This window comes from Sus scrofa, chromosome 13, assembly GCF_054392235.1.
Source record: "Sus scrofa isolate SSC_HxYL_T2T_F1_AM1 chromosome 13, Sscrofa_HxYL_maternal_Yorkshire_Landrace_v2.0, whole genome shotgun sequence".
Lineage (NCBI taxonomy): Eukaryota > Metazoa > Chordata > Mammalia > Artiodactyla > Suidae > Sus > Sus scrofa.
The window spans coordinates 106,847,266-106,869,262 of NC_139395.1; the positions used below are offsets into that span (position 1 = coordinate 106,847,266).

General features: G+C 35.3%; 1 protein-coding gene across 1 annotated transcript in view; it reads left to right on the forward strand.

Moving 5' to 3' along the window:
* Positions 1-21,997, forward strand: part of LOC146397537 (uncharacterized) — a 462,781-nt gene that overhangs the window by 432,908 nt on the left and 7,876 nt on the right. Inside the window, exons 2-4 of the mRNA XM_084990069.1 lie at positions 10,631-10,768; positions 14,865-15,032; positions 19,343-19,553. Of these exons, the coding sequence (XP_084846195.1) occupies positions 10,631-10,744 (114 nt within the window). The 3' untranslated portion in view covers positions 10,745-10,768; positions 14,865-15,032; positions 19,343-19,553. The remainder of the gene's footprint in view (positions 1-10,630; positions 10,769-14,864; positions 15,033-19,342; positions 19,554-21,997) is intronic.

Consider the following 21,997-nt stretch of genomic DNA (forward strand, 5'->3'; position numbering starts at 1 on the left):
ATTTAAAGAAACTTTGAAATCAATAGTTACTGATGTAATTCTTGGACCAGGAGTATCAGGATCACTGAGCAAATTTTTAGAAATGCAAGCTCCTATGGGTTCTTCAAAATTCAGGCCAAGGGTCAAGACTGCTGAAGGGAAACTTGAAGTCTCTTGATAGTATGGTTCTTCCCCTTTCTCCACTGTACAAAAAAAACCTCGTAATTACCAATTCAAGTTGCTGATATATTTCTCTTTCTCTGTCACCAGAATGGTTTTATTTCAAAATGTTCTTTGCTTGGAATCATGTGCTGGGCTTCTGGAAAGAAAACTCAGGGTTATATTACACTATATATTTTTTTAAAGTATAGTCTCAGATGATTTTTAATTCACACTAAATTTGGAAAAAAAAAAAAAAAAAGAAAGAAATCCGCAATCACTGATGTGTGATTGTTGGATCGAGAGTATCAGTGCCACTTGGAATTTGCTGGAAATGCAAAGACTGTGGTCTCAAACCAGACCTATTCAATCAGAAACTCTGGGTAGATCCCAGTTCTCCCTATACACAAGCTCTCTGGGTGATTTTTTTTTTTTTCTATTTTAATTTATTTTTTAAAAGGACTTCAAAGAGGATTTATCAGAATATTTAGAGAATATATTTTTGTCTTTTTAAAAAAGTTTTATTGAAGTATAGTTGATTTACAATGTTGTGTTAGGTTAAGCTGGGCATACCAGTTGAGATCATGCCATCCAAAAAGGAACTTAGTGCTACAAAAGCTGAAAGCTATATCTTTCTGCTCCTGACAGTCTCCAAAATTATGCTGCCTGGAAATCTTTTCTTCCCTTTTGGGTTAGTAGATGCAAACTATTGCATTTGGAGTAGATAAGCAATGAGATCCTGCTGTATAGCACAGGGAAATATATCTAATCACTTGTGATGGAACATGATGGAGGATAATGTGAAAAAAAGTATATATATGTATAACTGGGTCACTTTTCTATACAGCAGAAATTAACAACATTGTAAATTAACTATAATAAATTTTTTAAAAATCTCTTCTTCCCTAAAAAGTGACCAATTCTATGCCATGACCATTATCAACTTTTGTCATGGGCTTTAAAATTCTATGCCTGTGAAAGACCTGAAGTTTAGAAGTGGCATTTTCCTCTTTTTCAAATCCTTCTTCCCATTTATGGAGGGTGGGGAATCCATTCAGCAGGATGACATATGTGTTGGCCTTTCAGCTATGAACAGTTCTTTTCAGTTGCTCTTTCATTCTCTTTATCTCTACGTTGAGATGTGTGGTATATATTTAGAGATATAACCACAATTTTATAACTTTTTAAATATTTATTTTCTGAATTAAATGCCAAATTCAATGTATATATTTTTAAAATCTCAAGCAAAAGAATAGACAATGAGATTTAATTGTGACTACTTGGAGTGTAGGAGGCATTATACATGGGCTAGATCTCAAGCAGTAATTTGGAATTAAAGACAGGGACTAAGTGAAAAGGAAACTTCATATTTTATCTATAATAATTTAAATGAAAAACCTCCCTTTAATATATTGAAGTATGTCGGTATTAGATAAGTTCCGCTTTTAAATCCAGTTGAATTTAGAAATAACATAGATTAACACATTAGCTAAATCTCACTAATTTATAATAGATCACAAGGTTGACTTCATTGAAACTCTTTTCTTCATTCTAACCGTGCATTCATTCTTCATGAGCATTCAGTTAATTATTAAGGATTAAGCATGGTTTTCAATGTTTTAGCCCCATTAATTGTTACACAATAGTTAACATTTCTAGATAGAAGAACAACCGCAAATATAATACCTCCCTGAAAAAAAAAAAAAATAGCTTGTTAGAAAATATTTTTCCCAACTACTCTAATGACCTTAAAGTAAGTATAGAGGGGTATTTAAAAGATTCAGTCAAAATATGAAACTAAGTGTAACAGAAATACAAGAGTACCCAAGACATTTCTTATGAAAATACTAATCTATATAATTGGTATGAAAACAAAGGCATTAGTTATGGCTAATACTATTCCATATTTTAAAATAAAATATCATAAAGAAAATTGATTAGTGGAAAGTAATGAAATGAAAATTATGAAAATTTATTCCTCCGGAATGATTTGTGACTTCAACACAGCTCTTCTTCTATCTATCTTTTAGAAGAAAATAAGAGATACATGATGTATGGTCAACCAAATGAATTTAGAATTTTAGTGCTCAGGTTTTCAGTATTTGCAAAGAAATAGTGAAACTGCTTTCACAATCAGAAGAAAAGAAGATAAAATTCAGTAAAAGGAAATTAAAACCAGATTCATTCAGCCTGAAAGAGACATTTCACCAGAATGAGGCTACATACAGATTGTGCATTATTTTTTTAATTTGTTCTTAGTCTGCCCCCTTGTGGTCTCCAGGAAGCTGTTGCCCAGCATAAGCTAAAATGGCAAAGTTAAGTAATAATCTTATTATATATGTCCAATTGACGAAGTTTTATATCTCTTAAAGTGGTTTAGAAAAAAAGTCTCAGCCTGATCAGTGTAGCATACAAAAATTATTTAAAACTAGAAAAATACGCCTCAAAACCAACATCTTTGAATAAATTGAAGGAAGATATTTCCTTTAATTCCTAAAATTATTTCTAAGATAAAAATACTATATAAACTATACACACGTTTCAGTAATTTTAAGATTTTTATTTTTACAAATGTTGTAGAAATTTCATCTTTGAAGAAATTGTCAAAAAATGCCATAGGAAGCTGGTATTTTTGGCTGAGGGTTTTTTGGCCTTCATTCAATGTCCTGTGAATAGATTTCAAAAGCGTATCTTTATCACTTTCTTACAAAATAAACCGTGTTTTTACTGTCTGAGAGAGGAAGAGGTACATTAAATAATATGGTAGATGTTTGTCCTTAGAAATCTCTCTGATGGAGATATGACAAGCCAGAAGTGGACTTCATTGCTGATGCTATCATATTTCCTTGGTTTGCCTAAACTTTAAATGCCAATTTAAATAAATAAATAAATAAATGCCAATGTTTTTAGTTTTAAAAGGTGTCCAGTGATAACTATCTCCTGGCATATTTTGGTAAGTAATAGGTCCATATCAACATTGTAGTATAGGTTTTTAAATTTTGGCTAAACAGGTAGTCTCAACTACAATATTACTAATATTAAGCATGATGTAGTTTGTTATTCCATATCTTTCATTTTATCCTTTAGTTTACTAAGTGTTCTTCTATGATTTATGAGATTTGTCTTTGTTTTGTTTTTATGGGGCAATTGTTTTTAGCTTTCCTTGTTTTTAATGGGTAAGTGGATTCTTAAGTGAATAAAGGAAAGAATAAACACAACTATTATCATTAATTGCAGTGACATTTCCCCAAATAATGTCTAAGGTTTCAAAATGACCATAACCTTTTAGGAAAAGGGGCAGTATGTTATTTCAAGATTGAAAGGAAAGGAAAGCTAGGTAGGCACAAACTATATTATATGTACACACATTCACATGTGTGCACACAATTTTTTTATTAAGATTTCTGCTTGTAACTCTTTGGTAACCCTGAACAAGGCCTCCTTACCTATCTGGACCTAACTTCCTTGCCTGTGAAATCAGTATAGGAGCTGGTCGGTACTTTTTCAACCTGAGGTCTACATATCTATTTTTAAGTGTGCACAAGTGCTCCAGTATTTTGTTTTCATAATTATGGTAATATAAACATACATGCAAATTGTGGATAATTTAGATGACCACCTGATTGTTATCAGGTTCAAAATGAACGTATTCCAAAGGAAAAGATGGTTCAGAGAGTTTGGACTCATCAGTTGCAGTAATTCTAGATGGAAGGAAATAGGTGGTAAATAAAAAGAATAATATTTATTGGGCTTCTGGCATGTGTTTGTTTATAACTAACACCATATACAAACAAAAATGATAAGATTCAGGAGTTCTCTTGTGGCACAGTGGGTTAAGGATCTGATATTATCACTGCAGCGGCTTGGATTGCAGCTGTGGCTCAGGTTCGATCCCTGGCCCAGAACTTCCACATGCCGTGGGTGTGCCTCCCCCAAAAATGTGATAGGTTCAAATTTTGTCTCTACTAAGCAATACTTCAAGATCCTCAAATTTGTTTAGATCATTAAAAAGAGCAGTTTTCAAAACTCATCAAATACAGTATTTCTTATTTTTTAAAGTCAATGTAATTAACTACCAAACTATTTAATTACTATGTTGATGTTACTTTCCCGGTCTGATTATTTGAGTTTTATTTAGTTTGGTCTGGTAATTTGAGTATAACACAATCATGAGTCTGTTACCAAAATATTTAATGGTTAAAATTTTATCAAACAATGAAAACTAATTTAAAATTTGTAATTGAATAAGCATTATATTATAAAACATATTCTAAACTTAACTACTTTCTTAGTCACGTATATGTTTTTCTATATTATTTAGAATGGAAGGGCTATACTTTTTCTTTTTCTTTTTTTTTTTTTTTTGGTTTTTAGGGCCATACCTGAAGCATATGGAGTTTCCCAGGCTAGGGGTCAAATCAGAGCTACAGCTGCTGGCCTACACTACAGCCACAGCAACGCGGTATCTGAGCCATGTCTGCGACCTACACTATAGCTCATGGCAACGCCGGATCCTCAACCCAGTGAGTGAGCCAGGGATCGAACGCGCAACCTTATTGTTCCTAGTCAGATTCGTTTCTGCTTTGCCACGATGGGAACTCCTATACTTCTAATTAATTATGAAAGTATGGCTCTAATTTTAAAAAGCAATGCATATTTCTTCATAAAGAGAATTTATTTTAATCCTAAAGAAGATTCTTTACAGCTTTATATATTCATTCCTTATCAAATGCAGTTAAAATCAAAACAAAAATTCAGATGAAAGCAAAAACCACACATTTAAGCTGGATCTATCCCTTCTTCTATTACCAATAATGGGAAAATAACCAGCTTGAGCAACTTTGTGGAAAAGATGCTACTGACCTCAAGGTCAAAGGCAAACAGCAGTAGAAGGCATATTTTATTATGGTGCTAACACAAATAGAAGAGAAAGCAAACATCTCTGCCCCAGCTTTCATAGCACACAGGTTAAAAGCAACAGCTGGCTTTGCTTTCCTGAAGCCATCTATCATGAACATGATTGCCCAACATCAACTTAGAATGCTGTTTCATAAACCGAGTTGAAGGTGTAGGGGAGCAAAACTTGCAACCTTGCCACCCAGAATGTGTCTGGCATGCCAACTTTTTCAGGCTAAAAATAACCAAGGTCCAAAAGAGTCAGGAAGAAACTTTGACTTTCTCCCTAACTGCCTTAAAAGAATTTAGATAGCAGGCTTGTTCCTGGAATAGAGCTATTGGCAGGGAGATCTGCAAAGAATATAGGCCAGGTGTGGTGGAAGAAACTCAGGAGGGCCTAAATATCAGAGTCCACTCTTCATCGCATTGTCTCTTCAGGGCCCAGCAAACATTTATTTACCAAACATTTGCTTTTCCGGTTCCATGTGAATTGTCATTCTCCCCTGTGAAGTCCCAAACCACAGTGCCCAACATCCTCTTTTGTCTGCAGTTGGCTTTTTTGTTTTCTTTTTTAGCCACTTTGCGGCATATGGAACCCCCAGGCCAGGGATCAGTTCCAAGCCACAGTTGTGACCCAAGCCACAGCTGGGGAGATGCTGGATCCTTAATCCACTGTGCTGGACTGGGGATCAAACCCATGTCCAGCGCTCCCAAGATGCAGCTAATCCTGTTGAGCCACAGCGGGAGCTCCTGCAGATGGTATTTAAGGGGAGAGTTTCAGCCATTTTACTGAATTACTCAGTTCTTCTGGGTCTTTCCTATGTATAAATGTTATTAAACTTTGTTCTGTTAATATGTCGCGTGTCAGCGTAATACTTAGAGCAGCAGAGGAATCTAGAAGTGTAGAGGAAAAGTTCTTCTCCCCCTACAAAGGTACATGGAGAGAAAGGGCTTATAAATCTGTTCTGGAACTTCAGATGGTCCCTGTTAGATTTATAGCACACCTTCTCAGATTCTCCCCCAGCTCAGTACAGTGGCTCAACACTTTACTAGTTTGTGTAACAGTCTGGTGACTTTGCCGTTATCTCTGTGAAAACCATACTATTAATTTTCTTCATGTTTCTTAGTAGTTAGCTATTTGTAAATTAAATACATTGATTCTTAAGAAGGAAACTTTATATTATAACATAAGTAGGAAACCAGTATCACCTTTCATAAATGCAGTGAACATAGAATACTAATAAATACTATGTGAATATTCTTGCCTGTAAGTGCTCTGAGTCTGAGGCTTCATGGCCCCTTTTAAAAAGGGTAATAGTAAGTGTTAAAGAATGTTAAGTTTTAGTATTCTTTAAAATATTAAGCTTTCCTTTCATTGTATTCCAAAAGGTTGAAAGTTAACTGAAAAGGGGATGAGTCTCTCTCAGTTTGTGAGCAGATGGAAGGGTATCCCCTTAAACCACCAGGAAGAGTTCCATACTTGGGAAACAAAGGGTGAGAACCAAGTATGATGAGGCCAAGAATGATGATGGTTCAGACCCTAAACTTTATACATACTTCATAGAGAAAAATATGAATTTCATATCCAGCTCCAAGATGACTCAGCTTAGACTATCAGGCCTCCCAAGATTGGACGGGGGGTATGTTCAGCACACCAGGTTCTGCATCCTCCAAAGACTCCATGCTCTGCACCTGTCTTTTTTTCTTTTTCTTTTTCTTTTTTTTTTTTTTTTTTTTAACAGCCGCACTCGCGGCATATGGAAGTTCCTGAGTTAGGGGTCAAATGGGAGCTGCACCTGCTGGCCACAGCCATAGCTACAACAATGCCAGATCCCAGCCGTGACTGTGATCTACACTGTAGCTCACTACAAGGCCAGATCCTTAACCCACTGAGGGAGGCCAGGGATCAAACTGGAATCTTTCTGACTGGTGTGAGGTGGTATCTCATAGTAGTTTTGATTTGAATTTCTCTAAAAACCAGTGATGTTGAGCATTTTTTCACGTGCTTGTTGGCCATCTGCATATTTTTTTTTGGAGAAATGTCTACTAAGTGAAGTAAATCAGAAAGAGAAAGACAAATATCGTATGATATCATTAATATCTGGAATGTCATATATGGCACAAATGAACGTTTCCACAGAAAAGAAAATCATGGACATGGAGAACAGACTTGTGGTTGCCAAGGTAGGGGGTGGGGGAGGGTTGAGTGGTATGGTCTGGAAATTTGGGGTTAATAGATGCAGACTATTGCCTTTGGAATGGATAAGCAATGAGATCCTGCTGTGTAGCACTGGGAACTATATCTAGTCACTTATGATGGAGCATGATAATGTGAGAAAAAAGAATGTATATATGTATGTGTGACTGGGTCACCATGCTGTACAGTAGAAAATTGACAGAACACTGTAAACCAGATATAATGGAAAAAATAAAAATCGTATAGAAAAAAAATTTTAAAAAAATCCCTCTCAAAAAAACAAAAACAAAAAAACCCTCAAATCCATGTGGATACTATGTCAGGTTCTTAACCCACTGAGTCACAGTAGGAACTCCTCTGCACCTGTCCTTATCATTCCTTTATACTGAGATGCTGTGGTCTCACACCTTCTCTCCCACTGTTTTTGCTCCAAGTCAGTTGACTGTTAATGTGCACAAGCTATTAATAAGAGTCAGAGCAACTTAGGGATGGATATAAGTTAAATAGAGTAAGCTTTGGCAAAAATAAGGAGTTTGGAATGTGCTGTTGTTTCCAAATTTACTTAAGTTTTGTTTGCTTGTTTTATCCTTAGTTTTATCAATTGAGTGTTTAAGATCCATTTTTTGTTTGCCTCCAAAGTCTACCACCAATCAACTTATAATTCCATTTCTAGAAACAAATGATAAAATGTGACAAAATAAGTTATGCCCAAATTATATCAGGACTTTAGTCAATTCACATCATTTGGCTGAATGTAGTCCATTTCATTCTCCAAGGCTCAATTCAATTCAAAAACATATTTGCTTCCTTTAATTTTCCAGTAAGAACTTTACTTATTTATAATGACAGTTTCATTCTTTTTTCTTAGAAGTAGTTCACCTACTTTTCATTTGTTTCCTATTACAGTGCCTATTACAGTGTTTGTACTTAAAAACAAAGTACTTCCTGGATTAATTCATGGAATGAAAAATAGGAAGTGAATATACTCAAACAGGTCTGTATTACAGTCTTCACAAATAACATTTCAACTTTTATGAAGAGAACATCCATTATTTCTGTATAACAATATATTGAATCTATAATAAAAATGAGCTTTGAAAATATGATATTAAGGAGTCTAACTTTGTATTTTGAAATCCAATGTGTAGACTTTTTACATAAATAACAGCGTTCCAAATACAAAGGTCCTCCCCCTACCACTAAGAAGAGTGGAGAAAGTCATAGTTTTATCTTCATTTTATTTAATAGAATATATATCAGTGCTCAGATAATTGATTTCACCAATGTTTAAAATTTTTTTATAAATTGAAACTGCTGTAACTATGTGGTGTAATTTATGTTCAGTCCAAAGCTTTTAGAGTTGTTTCATAAAAGCAAAATTAACAAACTCTTTTAAAAATGTTTGCTGGAGTGCCCTGGTGGCCTAGTGGTTAAGGATCCAGCATTGTCACTGCTGTGGCTCTGGTCTCTGTTGTGGCCCAGGTTCAATCGACCCCTGCCCTGGGAACTTCTAAATGCTATTGGTGTGGCCAAAAAAATATAATATTTGGCTAGCTATAATGTATTACTGAATATGATATAAATCAAAGTTAATCATTCTGCATATTTTTATCATTTTAAAAACATGTCTGAAATGATGAATTATTTCCTCATTGGAATTTTAATTAGTGTTCTATTTTATTTTATTTATTTACTTTTTTTATGACATATGAAAGTTCCCAGGCGAGGGATTGAATCTGAGCTGTAGCTGTGACAAGGCCAGATCCTTAACTCACTAAGCCCAGCCAGGGGTTAAAATGGCACTTCTGTAGTGATCCATGACACTGCAGTTGGATTCTTTTGTTTTGTTTTGTTTTTATATAATTGTTTTCATTTTTTTCCATTATAGCTGGTTTACAGTGTTCTGTCAATTTTCAACTGTACAGCATGGTGACCCAGTTACACATACATGTATACATTCTTTTTTCTCACATTATCAGGCTCCATCGTAAGTGACCAGACATAGTTCCCAGTGCTACACAGCAAGATCTCATTGCTTATCCATTCCAAAGGCAGTAGTCTGCATCTATTAACCCCAAGCACCCCATCCATCCCACTCCCTCCCCCTCCCCCTTCCCCTCGGCAACCACAAGTCTGTTCTCCATGTCCATGATTTTCTTTTCTGTGGAAAGTTTCATTTGTGCTGTATATTAGATTCCAGATATAAGTGATATCATATGGTATTTGTCTTTCTCTTTCTGATTTACTTCACTCAGTATGAGAGTCTCTAGTTCCATCCATGTTGCTGCAAATGGCATTTCATTCTTTTTTATGGCTGAGTAGTATTCCATTGTGCATATATACCTCATCTTCCTAATCCAATCATCTGTCAATGAACACTTGGATTGTTTCCATGTCTTGGCTATTGTGAATAGTGCTGCATGCAAGTCAATGAAACTAGAACACACCCTCACGCCATGCACAAAAATAAACTCAAAATGGCTGAAAGACTTAAATATAAGGCAAGACACCATCAAACTCCTGGAAGAGAACATAGGCAAAACATTCTCTGACATCAGCCTTGCAAATGTTTTCTCAGGTCAGTCTCCCAAACCAAAAGAAATAAAAGCAAAAATAAACCAATGGGACCTAATCAAACTGACAAGTTTTGCACAGCAAAGCAAACCAAAAAGACAACTTACAGAATGGGAAAAAATAGTTTCAAATGATACAACTGACAAGGGCTTAATCTCTAAAATATACAAACAACTTACACAACTCAACAGCAAAAAAGCCAACAACCCAATTGAAAAATGGGCAAAGGACCTGAATAGACATTTCTCCAAGGAAGATACACAGATGGCCAACAAGCACATGAAAAAATGCTCAACATCACTGGTTTTTAGAGAAATGCAAATCAAAACTACCACAGGATACCACCTCACACCAGACAGAATGACCATCATTAATAAGTCCACAAATAACAAATTCAGTTGGATTCTTAACCTACTGCACCAGTGGGAACTCTACAAACCTTCTGTTTTTACTTTATTTATTCCACAAATATTTAATCTGCTCTTATGTGTTAAGCATTTCAAATATGTAATGATTAATTTGTATCCATTCTGTTTAGTTTGGGCTCTTTTGATTTAAAGTAAAAGAAAAAACAACAACACACACACACATTCAAGCCTACTAAATAGTAGAGCCATTAGTGGGGAAGAAATGAGGGAGAGGATTATTAGAGTATGCAGAATGGCTTGTAGAAAGCCAAGGGCAAGAGCTGTACAGAGCAAGAGCTCATGAGAATAGGAAGGTAACAGCCATTGGGAACCCAGTCTCTCTCCCACAGAGGGTCCCCTTCTTGCTCTGGACTTCTGATTTAAAATTGAATCAATGACACCATCCTTAACTTCATAGGAAACCATGATATATGTGTTGGCTTCTGATTGTTGGGCTGACTTTTCCAAACTCGGCCACTTAAACCAAAGGTCAAACCAGGAACAGCTGACCTTACACAAGCCTTCAGAATAAGGCCTTGCTCAGTGAGGCCTGAAGGTAAGGAAGATCCCTTAAGTATATGAGTGGGCTTTCTCACACATTGCCCTCCAAAATCTTATGATTTTATTGAGATAGGTGAGCACATCATCCAACGCTTTCTTTGCATATTCAAAGACAGAACCTGATTTTGCTTACTGTTTTGTTTTTGTTTTTGTTTTTTTCAAATAATGTGTTGACTTAAAACAGTATGTTTTTCCCTAAGTCATTCTTAACAGGTTAGAAATGAAATTCTATTTTCTAAAATATTTTCCAACACTTTATTTAAAACTTTTCCAAACTATTTCCTACGATTTAGTTTCAGCTCTGTCTATTTTCAAAATACACTAGTGCTAATATTTTCCTTTCAGTTTTGCTCTGGTCAAGAGCAAATAATTTTAAAATTATTAGTAAAAGAAACCAGGTAATAAACCATGATTTTTTATATCTTGGAGTAACACTTGTAACATAAATATCATTCATCACTAGGAAATTTTGAAAAATTCCATGTAGTTTAGTTTTGAAATGATTTCCTTTTTTCCCATAAATTCTTATTTTATTCTTATCATAGTTTATTTGATATTATCATCTTTGCCATTTTATATTTTTAAGTATAAAAGTTTTACATTTCCAGGTGGAAATAAAAATTTGTATTAGTTAAATATATTATTTCAAGTGAAATGAAAATGTGTATCCAACCCGTCCATCTTTTTTTGTTTTTTTCTGCATCTGTGGCATATGGAAGTTCCTGGGCCCTGGGCCAGGGATCGAATCCAAGATGCAGATGTGACCTTGCCAGATCCTAATCCACTGCACTGACCTGAGCTGCTGCAACGACAAGGCTGGATCCTTAACCTGCCGCACCACAGCAGGAACTCCCTCTAGTTCTTATTTTACTTAATGACGCATCATATCTTGTCTTTCATTAATACTTTGTCTACTTGAAAATTCAAATAACTTGATTTCATTTTCTTTCAATTTTTCTTAGTTTTGCTCTTTTAATATTTCCCTTTTCTAGGTTCTTTTAGATGGAGACTTAATGGTAGAAGTTACATTTTGTTTACAAACATAGACATTTAGGTCAATACATTATACCCTAAGTAAGATCTAGAGATAAGGCATACCTCCTGTGAAAGGGTATATGTTTTTGTTTTTAGTTTTTTGTCCTTTCTTTTCCAACATTTAATGTAAAAATTTTCACACATACAGAAAGGTAAAAGAATTTTATAGTGAATACTTACATAACCAGCCCCTAGATTTGATAATATACATCTCATTAACACCTGCCTCATTAGCTCTCTATTCATCTATCCATTCTCTGTCAACTCCATCAATCCAATTTATTTTTTGATACATGTCAAATTTGCAGACTCAGTGCATTCCACTCCTAAACATTTTAGTATGCATTTCACTAACCAGAGTACAGTAGTTATTTTTGGTTTTGCTTTATTTGAGACAAACTTATATATAATGAAATGCACAGATCTTAAATAGATCATCCTTTGAGTCCTGACAAATGTATATACTCAGATGAATCCTATCCCTAATAAGATAAACAGCCTTACTAGCACCCCCCGTAAAGTTTCCGCACACTTCTTCTCCAGCGAATCTCAGCCCTAGAGCCATAAGAAGCGGACTTTGTTATGATTTTTTTCCACGATAGATTTGTATCTGTGGTTGTAAGAAATCTTTTAATAAATATTCTAGCCATGTTATTTTACAGATGGGGAATCTTAGGCTGTTAGAGGTGGGAAAAACCCACTTCAGTGCAGTCAAGACTCAGTCTCAGATTTACAGACTCCAGAGCCAATACTTTTTCCCATTATTTCACAATGTATGGTTGTTCTGATTTCATAATATTATGGAATGGGAATGCACAAACTTTCCATAAAGTCTGGAAACAAGATAGTATTTAATTGTTTTAAACAGAATGAGATACATATTTTGATGCTGGAATATGCTAAAAATGATGTTTTATTTGGTGAAAATGGGAGACACGTCATATGAGGCAATACATCACAGATGCACATGCATGTTTTAGGGAATGCTCTGTGAGCACGCTGTGTTCACTATAATTTTGCACAACATCTGGAAGAAAATGTATTTTGTTGTATTGCTGGTAAGAACAACATACTGAACATATCATGTGATGTCACTGAACACACCACGCTTTGCAGTGTGATTTCAATAATTTTTTAAATGTAATTTGTATTTGTTTCTGAATTTCATAGAAACTGTAGCATTTAGGATTCTGATTATTGATTTTATACTAAGGAAAATTTTCTTCCTAGAATATGAATGTTTACTAACAATTTTTGTGAATGAAAAGAAAATTTTTCTTTATTACAACAAGATGTTTTCCTCTGTCAATTAATTCAATTTATTAACTGATCAGAGTAATACTTTGTTGTTTACATGACCTTCAGTAGCTTGGAAGCAGGGTGCTAAACAAAACTATTATATTTCTACTTTTGTCTCTTAGTAATCTCATTGTATACTTGTTTTCTAATGATGTTTAAAACAAAACTATAGTATCAAGTGATTAAGTTTTAATTTTACCATTTTCACCATTTTTGTGTTGGAGAGTGTTGGGCTGCACCTCAAAAGCCTTCAGGCCCTATACTTGCCCAGCTTCAAGACCAAAGAAAGAGCCCAGAGTCAGCAGCAGAGATATCAATGGTGTAATGGATAAGGGAGCTTATACATCTGAAGCAAGGCCTTGGAGTAACACCCCATTGTGTGTGACAGACAGCAGGTGGGGCATTGTAGCAGTCTTTGCTACCAGAAAGATGCGGGGGAGGTTATAATTATGAGGGGAATTGAAGTCAAGTCCTCAGGGAACCAGGGAAACCAGCAGAGGAGCCCAACCTCAGTGATCCTTTGATAAGCTATCATGGTAGAGATGTTTTGATCTAAAGATTAGAGCAATCACTCTCTGGGGCTGGGGGTCAAGTAGGTAGGCATTTACTGCTTAGGTTCAATGATAAAGAGGGTAGGTCAGTCAGGAGATGGTGAGACAGAGACTGGTCAAGCAGGGGGATGTACAGAGAGCAAGAGAACAGCCATCTTGAATGAACTGTTTATCACAGGGAGGAAGAAATTTTCCCCTAACCTTCTTGGTTCTTCTGACTAATTTAAGAATTAAATTGACATGAGACAGGTTAACAGGAGAAAATCAAACAAAAGTTTAGTAACACATAATCATGAGAGAGACCCCCCCAAAATGAGTAACTAGCTAAAATGGCCAAAGCCTTCACATTAAATACCATCCTCAGCTAAAGACAAAAGAGGATGTTGAGGATGTGGAGAATCAGATATGGGGGTTACTAAGAGAACCACAGTAACAAAGGATGATTGTGATACAGACCTAAGGCTTTGCCTTCTCCACTGATAAGTGTTTCTAGAGATTTTGTCATCTTCCTCTTCCATGTACCAAAAGGGAAATACCCTTAGAAATGAAGTCTTTCCCTGGTCTGCTGTTTTTCAGAAAAAAAGAGAAGAAACAAAAACAAACTTAAAACAATATGCCAGAAAGACATATCTTAGAGTGACAAATTCTGTTCCTGTACCTCATAAACTCCATTGCATCATTCAATCTGTTTAGTTCTCATATATTAAATTATTATATTGAATAAATGTTTAAGACATTTAAGCTTACCTATTGAATTACATGTGTATATCTTTTGATTTCTGGTGTGTGTCTTTAAGAGTTTTTAAATGAATTTTATTTAACTATTTTATAAGATTAATCAATCCATAATAAATTTGTATTATTTTTTATTTATAGAAATTTTTGCTTTGAGGTAGGCTTTATAATATTTAACTTTGCTTTTCTGAAATGGAATGATTTCTTCTTTAGCCTACAGACCAAATACAGTGTTAAAGAAAACTTCTAAATACAATGACTGAGAATATAATTTCAATTTAAGGTTCTTTATTTATTCAGGCCTAGAAAATAAAAACAAGGTAAAAATAAATGATAAATTTATCCAAAAAGCAAATTTCAAAAACTGCTTTTCATTCAATTTAGGATTTGGATGAGGTGATAAACTTTCCCTGAGGACCTGTGCCAGTTTCTACTTAAACAGAGCATTGATATATTTCCTTACTTCCTCAGAAAACACCACTAAAATGAGAATGAGGGGATTGGATCATGTAAATTCATAAGAAAAAAACAGAAATGGAGAAACAGAGCTCTACAAAATTTTGGAAGATAAAAAGTTTTGAAAAAGCCGAAATAGATAACCCTATGAGGATCAAGCTGATTCTGGCCATAGAAAACCAGGTAAGCTTTGAATTTGAGACACAGGTGTTTTGAAAGTCAGTGGTTAGTTGGGGATTAAAACAGAGATTTGATGAAAATCTTTATAAGGAGATTTTTTTTTAAATAGCCACATCCACGGCATATGGAAATTCCAGGCCAAGCACTGAATCCAAGCCGCAGCTGTGGCCTATGCCACAGGTGTGGGAACACCAGATCCTTTAACCCACTGAGCTAGGCCAGGGATTGAACCTGTGCCTCCGCAGTGACCTGAGCCCCTGCAATTGGATTCCTAACCCACTCTCCTTCAGTGGGAATTACTCCATAAGAAGATATTAAATTTATAGAAGACTGGATATTAATTTTTAAAATAGTCTCCAGTCTTGGTGACAGCAGGCCCATGCTTAGCGAGGAACAGAAAAATTAAATGAACTTACATACTGAATCCTGAGACCTCTAGGATATTCACACTGCTTGATACTAAGTACATTAGCATAAGGTATGCCCATTTCAGGAAAATATTAGACAATTCTTGTCTAAAATATTTAAATAACTCTAGAGAAAAGGCCAACAGTAGCATTTTTTGATCTTTCATACATGGCTTACCTGCTGCCTGCTCACACTGAACAATGAAACCCATCAATCAATTCCTTTTTTAAATAGTGCATTCTATTTAGTAAACACATTTTTAAAATGTCACTTAACATTCGAAGACACTTTCCAATAAGAAAAACAGAGACCAATAAACAAAAAAAGGAAATCAAAATTGATTTTGATAAGGAGCCATAAAAAACTTTTGCTTTCTACCATCAATACATTCATCACTATGAAAGAAAAACTAGCATGGATAAAAAAAGAACAGAATTGGAGATCCCATCATGGCTCAGCCAAAATGAATCTGACTAGGAACTATGATGTTGTGGGTTCAGTCCCTGGCCTTGCTCAGTGGGTTAAGGATCCAGAGTTGCTGTAAGCTGTGGTGCAGGTCGCAGATTCAGCTCAGATCTGGTGTTGCTGTGGCTATGGTGTAAGCTAGCAGCTGTAGCTCTGATTCAACCCCTAGCCTGGGAACCTCCATATGCCATGATTATGGCCCTAAAAAGAAAGAGAAAAAAAAGAAGAACAGGATACAATGAATAGAGAACAAGAAAAAATATCTAGGAAAATAAATTGCTGCGTAAGTAAAAATTTCAATAGAAACATTGGAATATGAACGCACCTAAATCTCACAAAAATAGATTCAGTTAAAAAGATAACTAGGTGGAGACTAGGAGATGAAATAAGAGATGACTAGAGGGTTAATTCCAAAGTTTCCAAGACCTGGACAAAAGAAATTAAAAGAAATCATAAAAAGAGATGGAGGGAGATGTATTTTTATTTCCCCTAAGGCTGCACAGACTACTACAGACTGAATGGCTTAAACAATAGAAATTAATTTTTTTCACAATTCCGGAATCAAAAAGTCTGAGATCAAGGTGTTATCCGTGTTGGTTTCTTCTGAGGGCTCTCTTCTTGGCTTATTGATGGTTGTCTTCTTTCCATGTCTTCACAAGTTCTTCCATTTGTATATGTCTATGTCGTAATTATCCTCTTTTTATAAAGATACAAGTCATATTGAATTAGAGCCCACCCTGAAAATCTCATGTTAACCTAATTACCTCCTCAAATTTCAATTGCATTCTTAGTTCCTAAATGTTAAGCCTTGGACATATGAATTTTGAGCGCACAGTCAGCCCATAACAGGAGGAAAAAATGATCAGTTAACTAATGGAAGCACATGTTTTTCTAAATCAAAGGACTCTAGAGGGGAGGAGATAAGTTGGAAGAGGAGAACACTGAGCTCACCTTCCCCAAAAATCACATCAAAAATGCATCTACAGGTAGAGTAGTTCTTACTGAAAACAAACAAGACTGGGAGAGATACTCTTCTGCAACCAAGGCTGTATAGGAAGATCCACACAGAGTCTGGTAGGAAGGAAAGAGAAAGGATCAAGTAGGCACCTGTGTCCCTAGGAGGGGACAGAGAAGAGGAGGGAAATATTATAGGCTTGGAGAGCTTCCCTGGGGAGTAAGTGGTTCTAACCACATACTGGGTACCCCAGCCCTGGGGTCTGACACTGGGAGGATGAATTCCTTTAGCTGGTTTGAAAACCAGTGGGACTTAAAGAAGAGTTGTAAGAAACTTATCCACTACTCATAAAGAGTGTATATATGCTTGCTTAGTCCTGGTAGCAAGGAAGAAGAAATAGAATGAAACCGCCTGGGGCTCTGGCTAATTAACCACTACTGCCCCAGTGTGTGCCCTGGCTTGTATCAAATGCTGGCTCCATCCTCTCTACCTCCAGAGCAACTCCCCACTAGGAGTGAATGTTGCTGTTGCTGAGGAGAGTGTGCAATTGGGGAAGATGGAGCTGGGTCAAACCCATAACTTCATCTGGACAGGGTGAGGACTGCCACTAATGGTGCTCAGAGAGGCAGTATCTTGAAAGCTGTCTGAAGGTCTGACTGGCATGCCAAGGCCATGCCAAAGTGTACTCGAGCCTGCACCAGGCACACACTCCAACTCTTCTTACTCCTCCATTGCTTCCCTCTGAGGTGAAGGTTCCATTGCTGAGAAAGAAGAGTGCACACTTAGGGGGAATAGAATCAGCTTGACCTTGACCCTCAGGGCTTCTGTTCTAGATTCTTAGGAACACTTCTCAATAGGGAAATGATGGCCACTGAGCATTGGAGAAGCTCTGGTTCACACTTGGCTCTGGCTCGAGCCCCTCCACTTCTAGCCTCACTTCCCATCAAGATGATAGTTGCCAGTACATCTTGAGGGAAGACATGACTTATGCTCATTTCAGATCTAGCTCCCTACCAAAGCCATTGAGCATACACAAATTGCACTGAGATGCTCCCACACAAGGACATCCCTTCAAGACTGGGATGAGTAACTATTTAGCATAATTTCTTAGAGACAGAGAAATTTAAACAAAATGAGAAGTCAGAGGATTGTGTTTCAAATTAAAGAAAAAGGAAAAACCCTGAAAAGGCAACTAATGAAATAGAGAAAAAAAATTTGAGAGTTCAAAGTTAAGAAGAAAGTTAGCTGACCTTGGGAAAAGAACAGATGAACACTGAGAATTTTAATAAGGATCTAGAAAATTCACAAAGTAACCATTCAGAACTAAAAAATATAAGAACTGAAATGAAAAACACTATAAAGAATTAATAGTAGATTAGGTAATACAGAAAAATGCATAAGAAGTCTGGAAGATAGAATAATAGAAATCACCCAATCAGAACAATTGATATATAACAAGTTTGGGTAGAAGTTTCTATTTGTTTTAAGAATCACTAGACAAAATTGTGGAATGCTCTAAAGTCAGTAAGGTTATCTGGCATGTGTCATATGCCCCTTATAACTCCTAAAGAATATATCCAAGAGTTTAATTCTCAAACTTGTAGAAAAAAAGAAAATATGAAACAGGAAAATAAACATAAGGTTTGATCAATCTAACGGTGCTTCCTTTTATTTCAGGTAATATTTATTGACCTCTAATTGTATGTTCTCTCTATGAGAGGTCTCTAAAACTTTAACACTGTAAATAATAAAGTAACTATACTTATACAGCAGAATGTTTTATGTGCTCTAATAAAGTTATTAAAAAAATGCCAGGGAAAGACTAAGTTTTGAATAGACTAAAGGGAAAGTTAAGAGCACAGTACAAAATAGTGGCCAATAAGGCAAAGTACATTTTCTCTAGAAAATAAATAACAGATCGCAAATCAAGGTCCTATAATGTTGAATGGAAAATTTTGTGTATATATATAATCCCAATTGTCTCTGTAAATATATTGCTGTAAAATGAATTAAAAAGTGGAACATATATAATGGTTTATAGATTTATATGTGACTCTGACCAAGAATCATTATAAAATAAATCATAGCTTTAGCCATCAATGTCATAAGAACAAATATGCAGCAATTAGATGCCTATTATTCAAGCTGAGTTAGCACCAGCCCTACTCTAGTTACACAATTTACACTCTTCCCCACCCACACTCTCAAATACACAAACATATGATGAAGACTTGGGGTACACAATTATTATGAACAAATATTTGTAAAGAATTAAGATTGTTCTGTTCTAACATTTAGGGAAAGGTTGCAATGTTTAGTCAAATCTGAAATAAAGCCCAAGTTAGATAAAGGAAGAAAATGGAAATAATAAAAATAAAATTATAAAAGGAAAGAGTTGACTCAGTTCCCTGCCCCAATCTGAAATTTCTTTAAAATATAGGAAAGATTAATAAATTGTACCCCTCTCTTTGTATTTTATTTTTAGGTAGAAGTATTATAACTTTGCTTTAAAGTTGTCCTTTCAAGACTTCATAAAACAGAGTTCCAAGAATCAAACTTAACCAGGCATTCTCAGTACCAGGATGCTGTGGAATTCTGGCTGGAAAAGAAAATGGAGGCAAGAAGTAATACAGACATAAGCATTGGGCAATCATTATTTTATCATCATCCAGCTAGCCTCCCTGAAATTAATTAAGGTAGGAATTAATCCTTAACTTTCTCATTAAATGGTTAACATTAGAAGTAAAACAACTTCAGCAAGTTCAAATTTCCCTAGCTTTCCTGTTTACAAATACTCTAACATGTCAGGCCAGGCAAGAGACTACTTACCACAGGGATATTTCTAGAGTCAGAGTTCTAGAATAAAATCTCAGTTCTGTCTTTTACTATGTAGGTCACTTTGAGTAAATTAATTAACTGCTCTAAGTCTGTTTCATCATTTATAAAATATGGATACTATATTAAATTTATACTTTTTTGAAATTAAAATAGTGTATCTAAAGTTCTGGCAAATTAATGACACATATATGTCATAAAAATCAATGAATCATCAGCCTTCAAGAGCTGATTGGATAAGTGGAGATAAGGAAGAAAAATCAATAGGTCTTCTATGCTTTTTGAATGGTTGACTAGAAGAATGATGATGTCATTCATGAAGATGGGATTACAAAGAAGATAGATATGGTGTGGATATGGATTAGGAAAGATGTGGTGAAGAGAAAGATTATTCTAGTTTTAGGTATGTTGTAATTAAGATGCCTGATTATAAGAGGTGCCCTTCGCTGCTTACTCCATCCATATCCCTTTCTATGGAAAACTATATTCAACTTATACCACTTGACCCCATGCCTTGCCTATTCCTTACCCAAGACCCATAGACCCAGCTGAAAAAGGTGAGCTTAGAAAGTTAGACATCTGATTCAAAAATTGGGAATGAGGTCATTAAGGTTATTAGGAAGTCATGCTGAAGGAAAATGCAGGTTTAGTGGCTAAGGTGACCATTTGAAACAGTAGAGAAAGACAAGATGATTGAATAAATAATGAGAGTTAATAGGTAACAGTGATGATGATGATAGGTAGATATATGGACAAATAGATATAGATAAATAGAAAGACAAATAGACTAGCTTCCACTTATTAATTGCTGACTTCTAAATTTCTAGGTTCTTGGTGAGACCTAAAAATACTTATTCATGTTATTATTATTTGTATTCTTATTTGTGAATGCATCCTTAAAATAAGCCTACTTTGCAATAGGATATGCCTTGACTAGAATACCGTGGGTGAAACCATCTACCTATTTGGTGTTTTTGTTTTTGTTTTTGTTTTTTTCCTGTAATCACCAAAGGACTCTAAAATAGTAACTACTATGCATGGTCAATAAAAAAATCATAATGTATTTTAGCAAGCTTAGAGTGATGATATTACAGAAAAGTTTATATTACGATTATGTACTCTGAACTCAACTACATATGCTCCTCATTTCACAGTTGATCTGTCATGAAGGGCCATGTTTATTTCATGTATTATGAAATGATATGTCACTTAATCTAATCCCCCTCTCAGAAACCAAGAAAATGCATCACTAAGCAACCGTTTTTGCTTCTCTGCTGTAAGCACTTCTAACATAGTCATATAAAATTTAGTAAATGAAACATAGCAAAGGATATAAAATGCAGTATACTCAAAAATCAAGAATCACATAACAATTTTACATTTTTCTAAGTCCCATATTTAGTATTCCACATGTCAATTGGTCTTTGAGGAAAGCTAGAAGACATGAAGCTTCCCATTGAGTCTAGTTATATCCTAGGTTCCAAATCTCTGTGGTTACTGATGGTTTCAAATATATTTAGGCAAGGACTTTGTTTTACTAACTATCTTTACCTGAGGACAACCTGCATAACACTTAATCATAACAGGGAAAATTTAAACACATCACTAATTTATTTCCAAATATATACAGAAGGTAGCATCTTTCTATTTCTGGAAGGTTGTATATAATATGCTGTAATTTATTATAGAAAAATTAATTTGTTTTTTAAATCACAGTTTACAATCCAAATATAATATACACCATTGAGTCACTGATTCAAGCAAGCCTTACATAGAACTCAGATTTAGGAGGATAATGGGAGCCCCAGAATTCGTGGCCATGGAAAGAAGCTGTGGGTGGAGTTCCTGTCGTGGCTCAGCACAAATGAATCTGACTAGCATCCATGAGGACACAGGTTCAAGCCCTGGCCTTGCTCAATGGGTTAAGGATCTGGTGTTGCAGGGTCCTAGGGTGCAGATGTGGCTCAGATCTAACATTGCTGTGGCTGTGGTATAGGCCAGTGGCTGCAGCTCTGATTGTCTGGGGACCTCCATATGCTGCAGAACCCTAAAGAGACAAAAAAAAAAAAAAAAAAAAAAAAAGAGAAAAGAAAAGAAAGAAAAAAAGAAGCTGTGGGGATTTAAAGACCTAAGATATACAATGTCAGGAAGCTGGATCTCATAGGACATGAGGACATAGCAACTATGAAACACAAGAGAGTAAACTTTGTGAAAGAAAAAATGTAGAGGACATAAAAAGGCAAGTGACTAAAAGATCTTTGAAACAATTATGCAAAATTTCAACTATTGATGGATGATATTACTA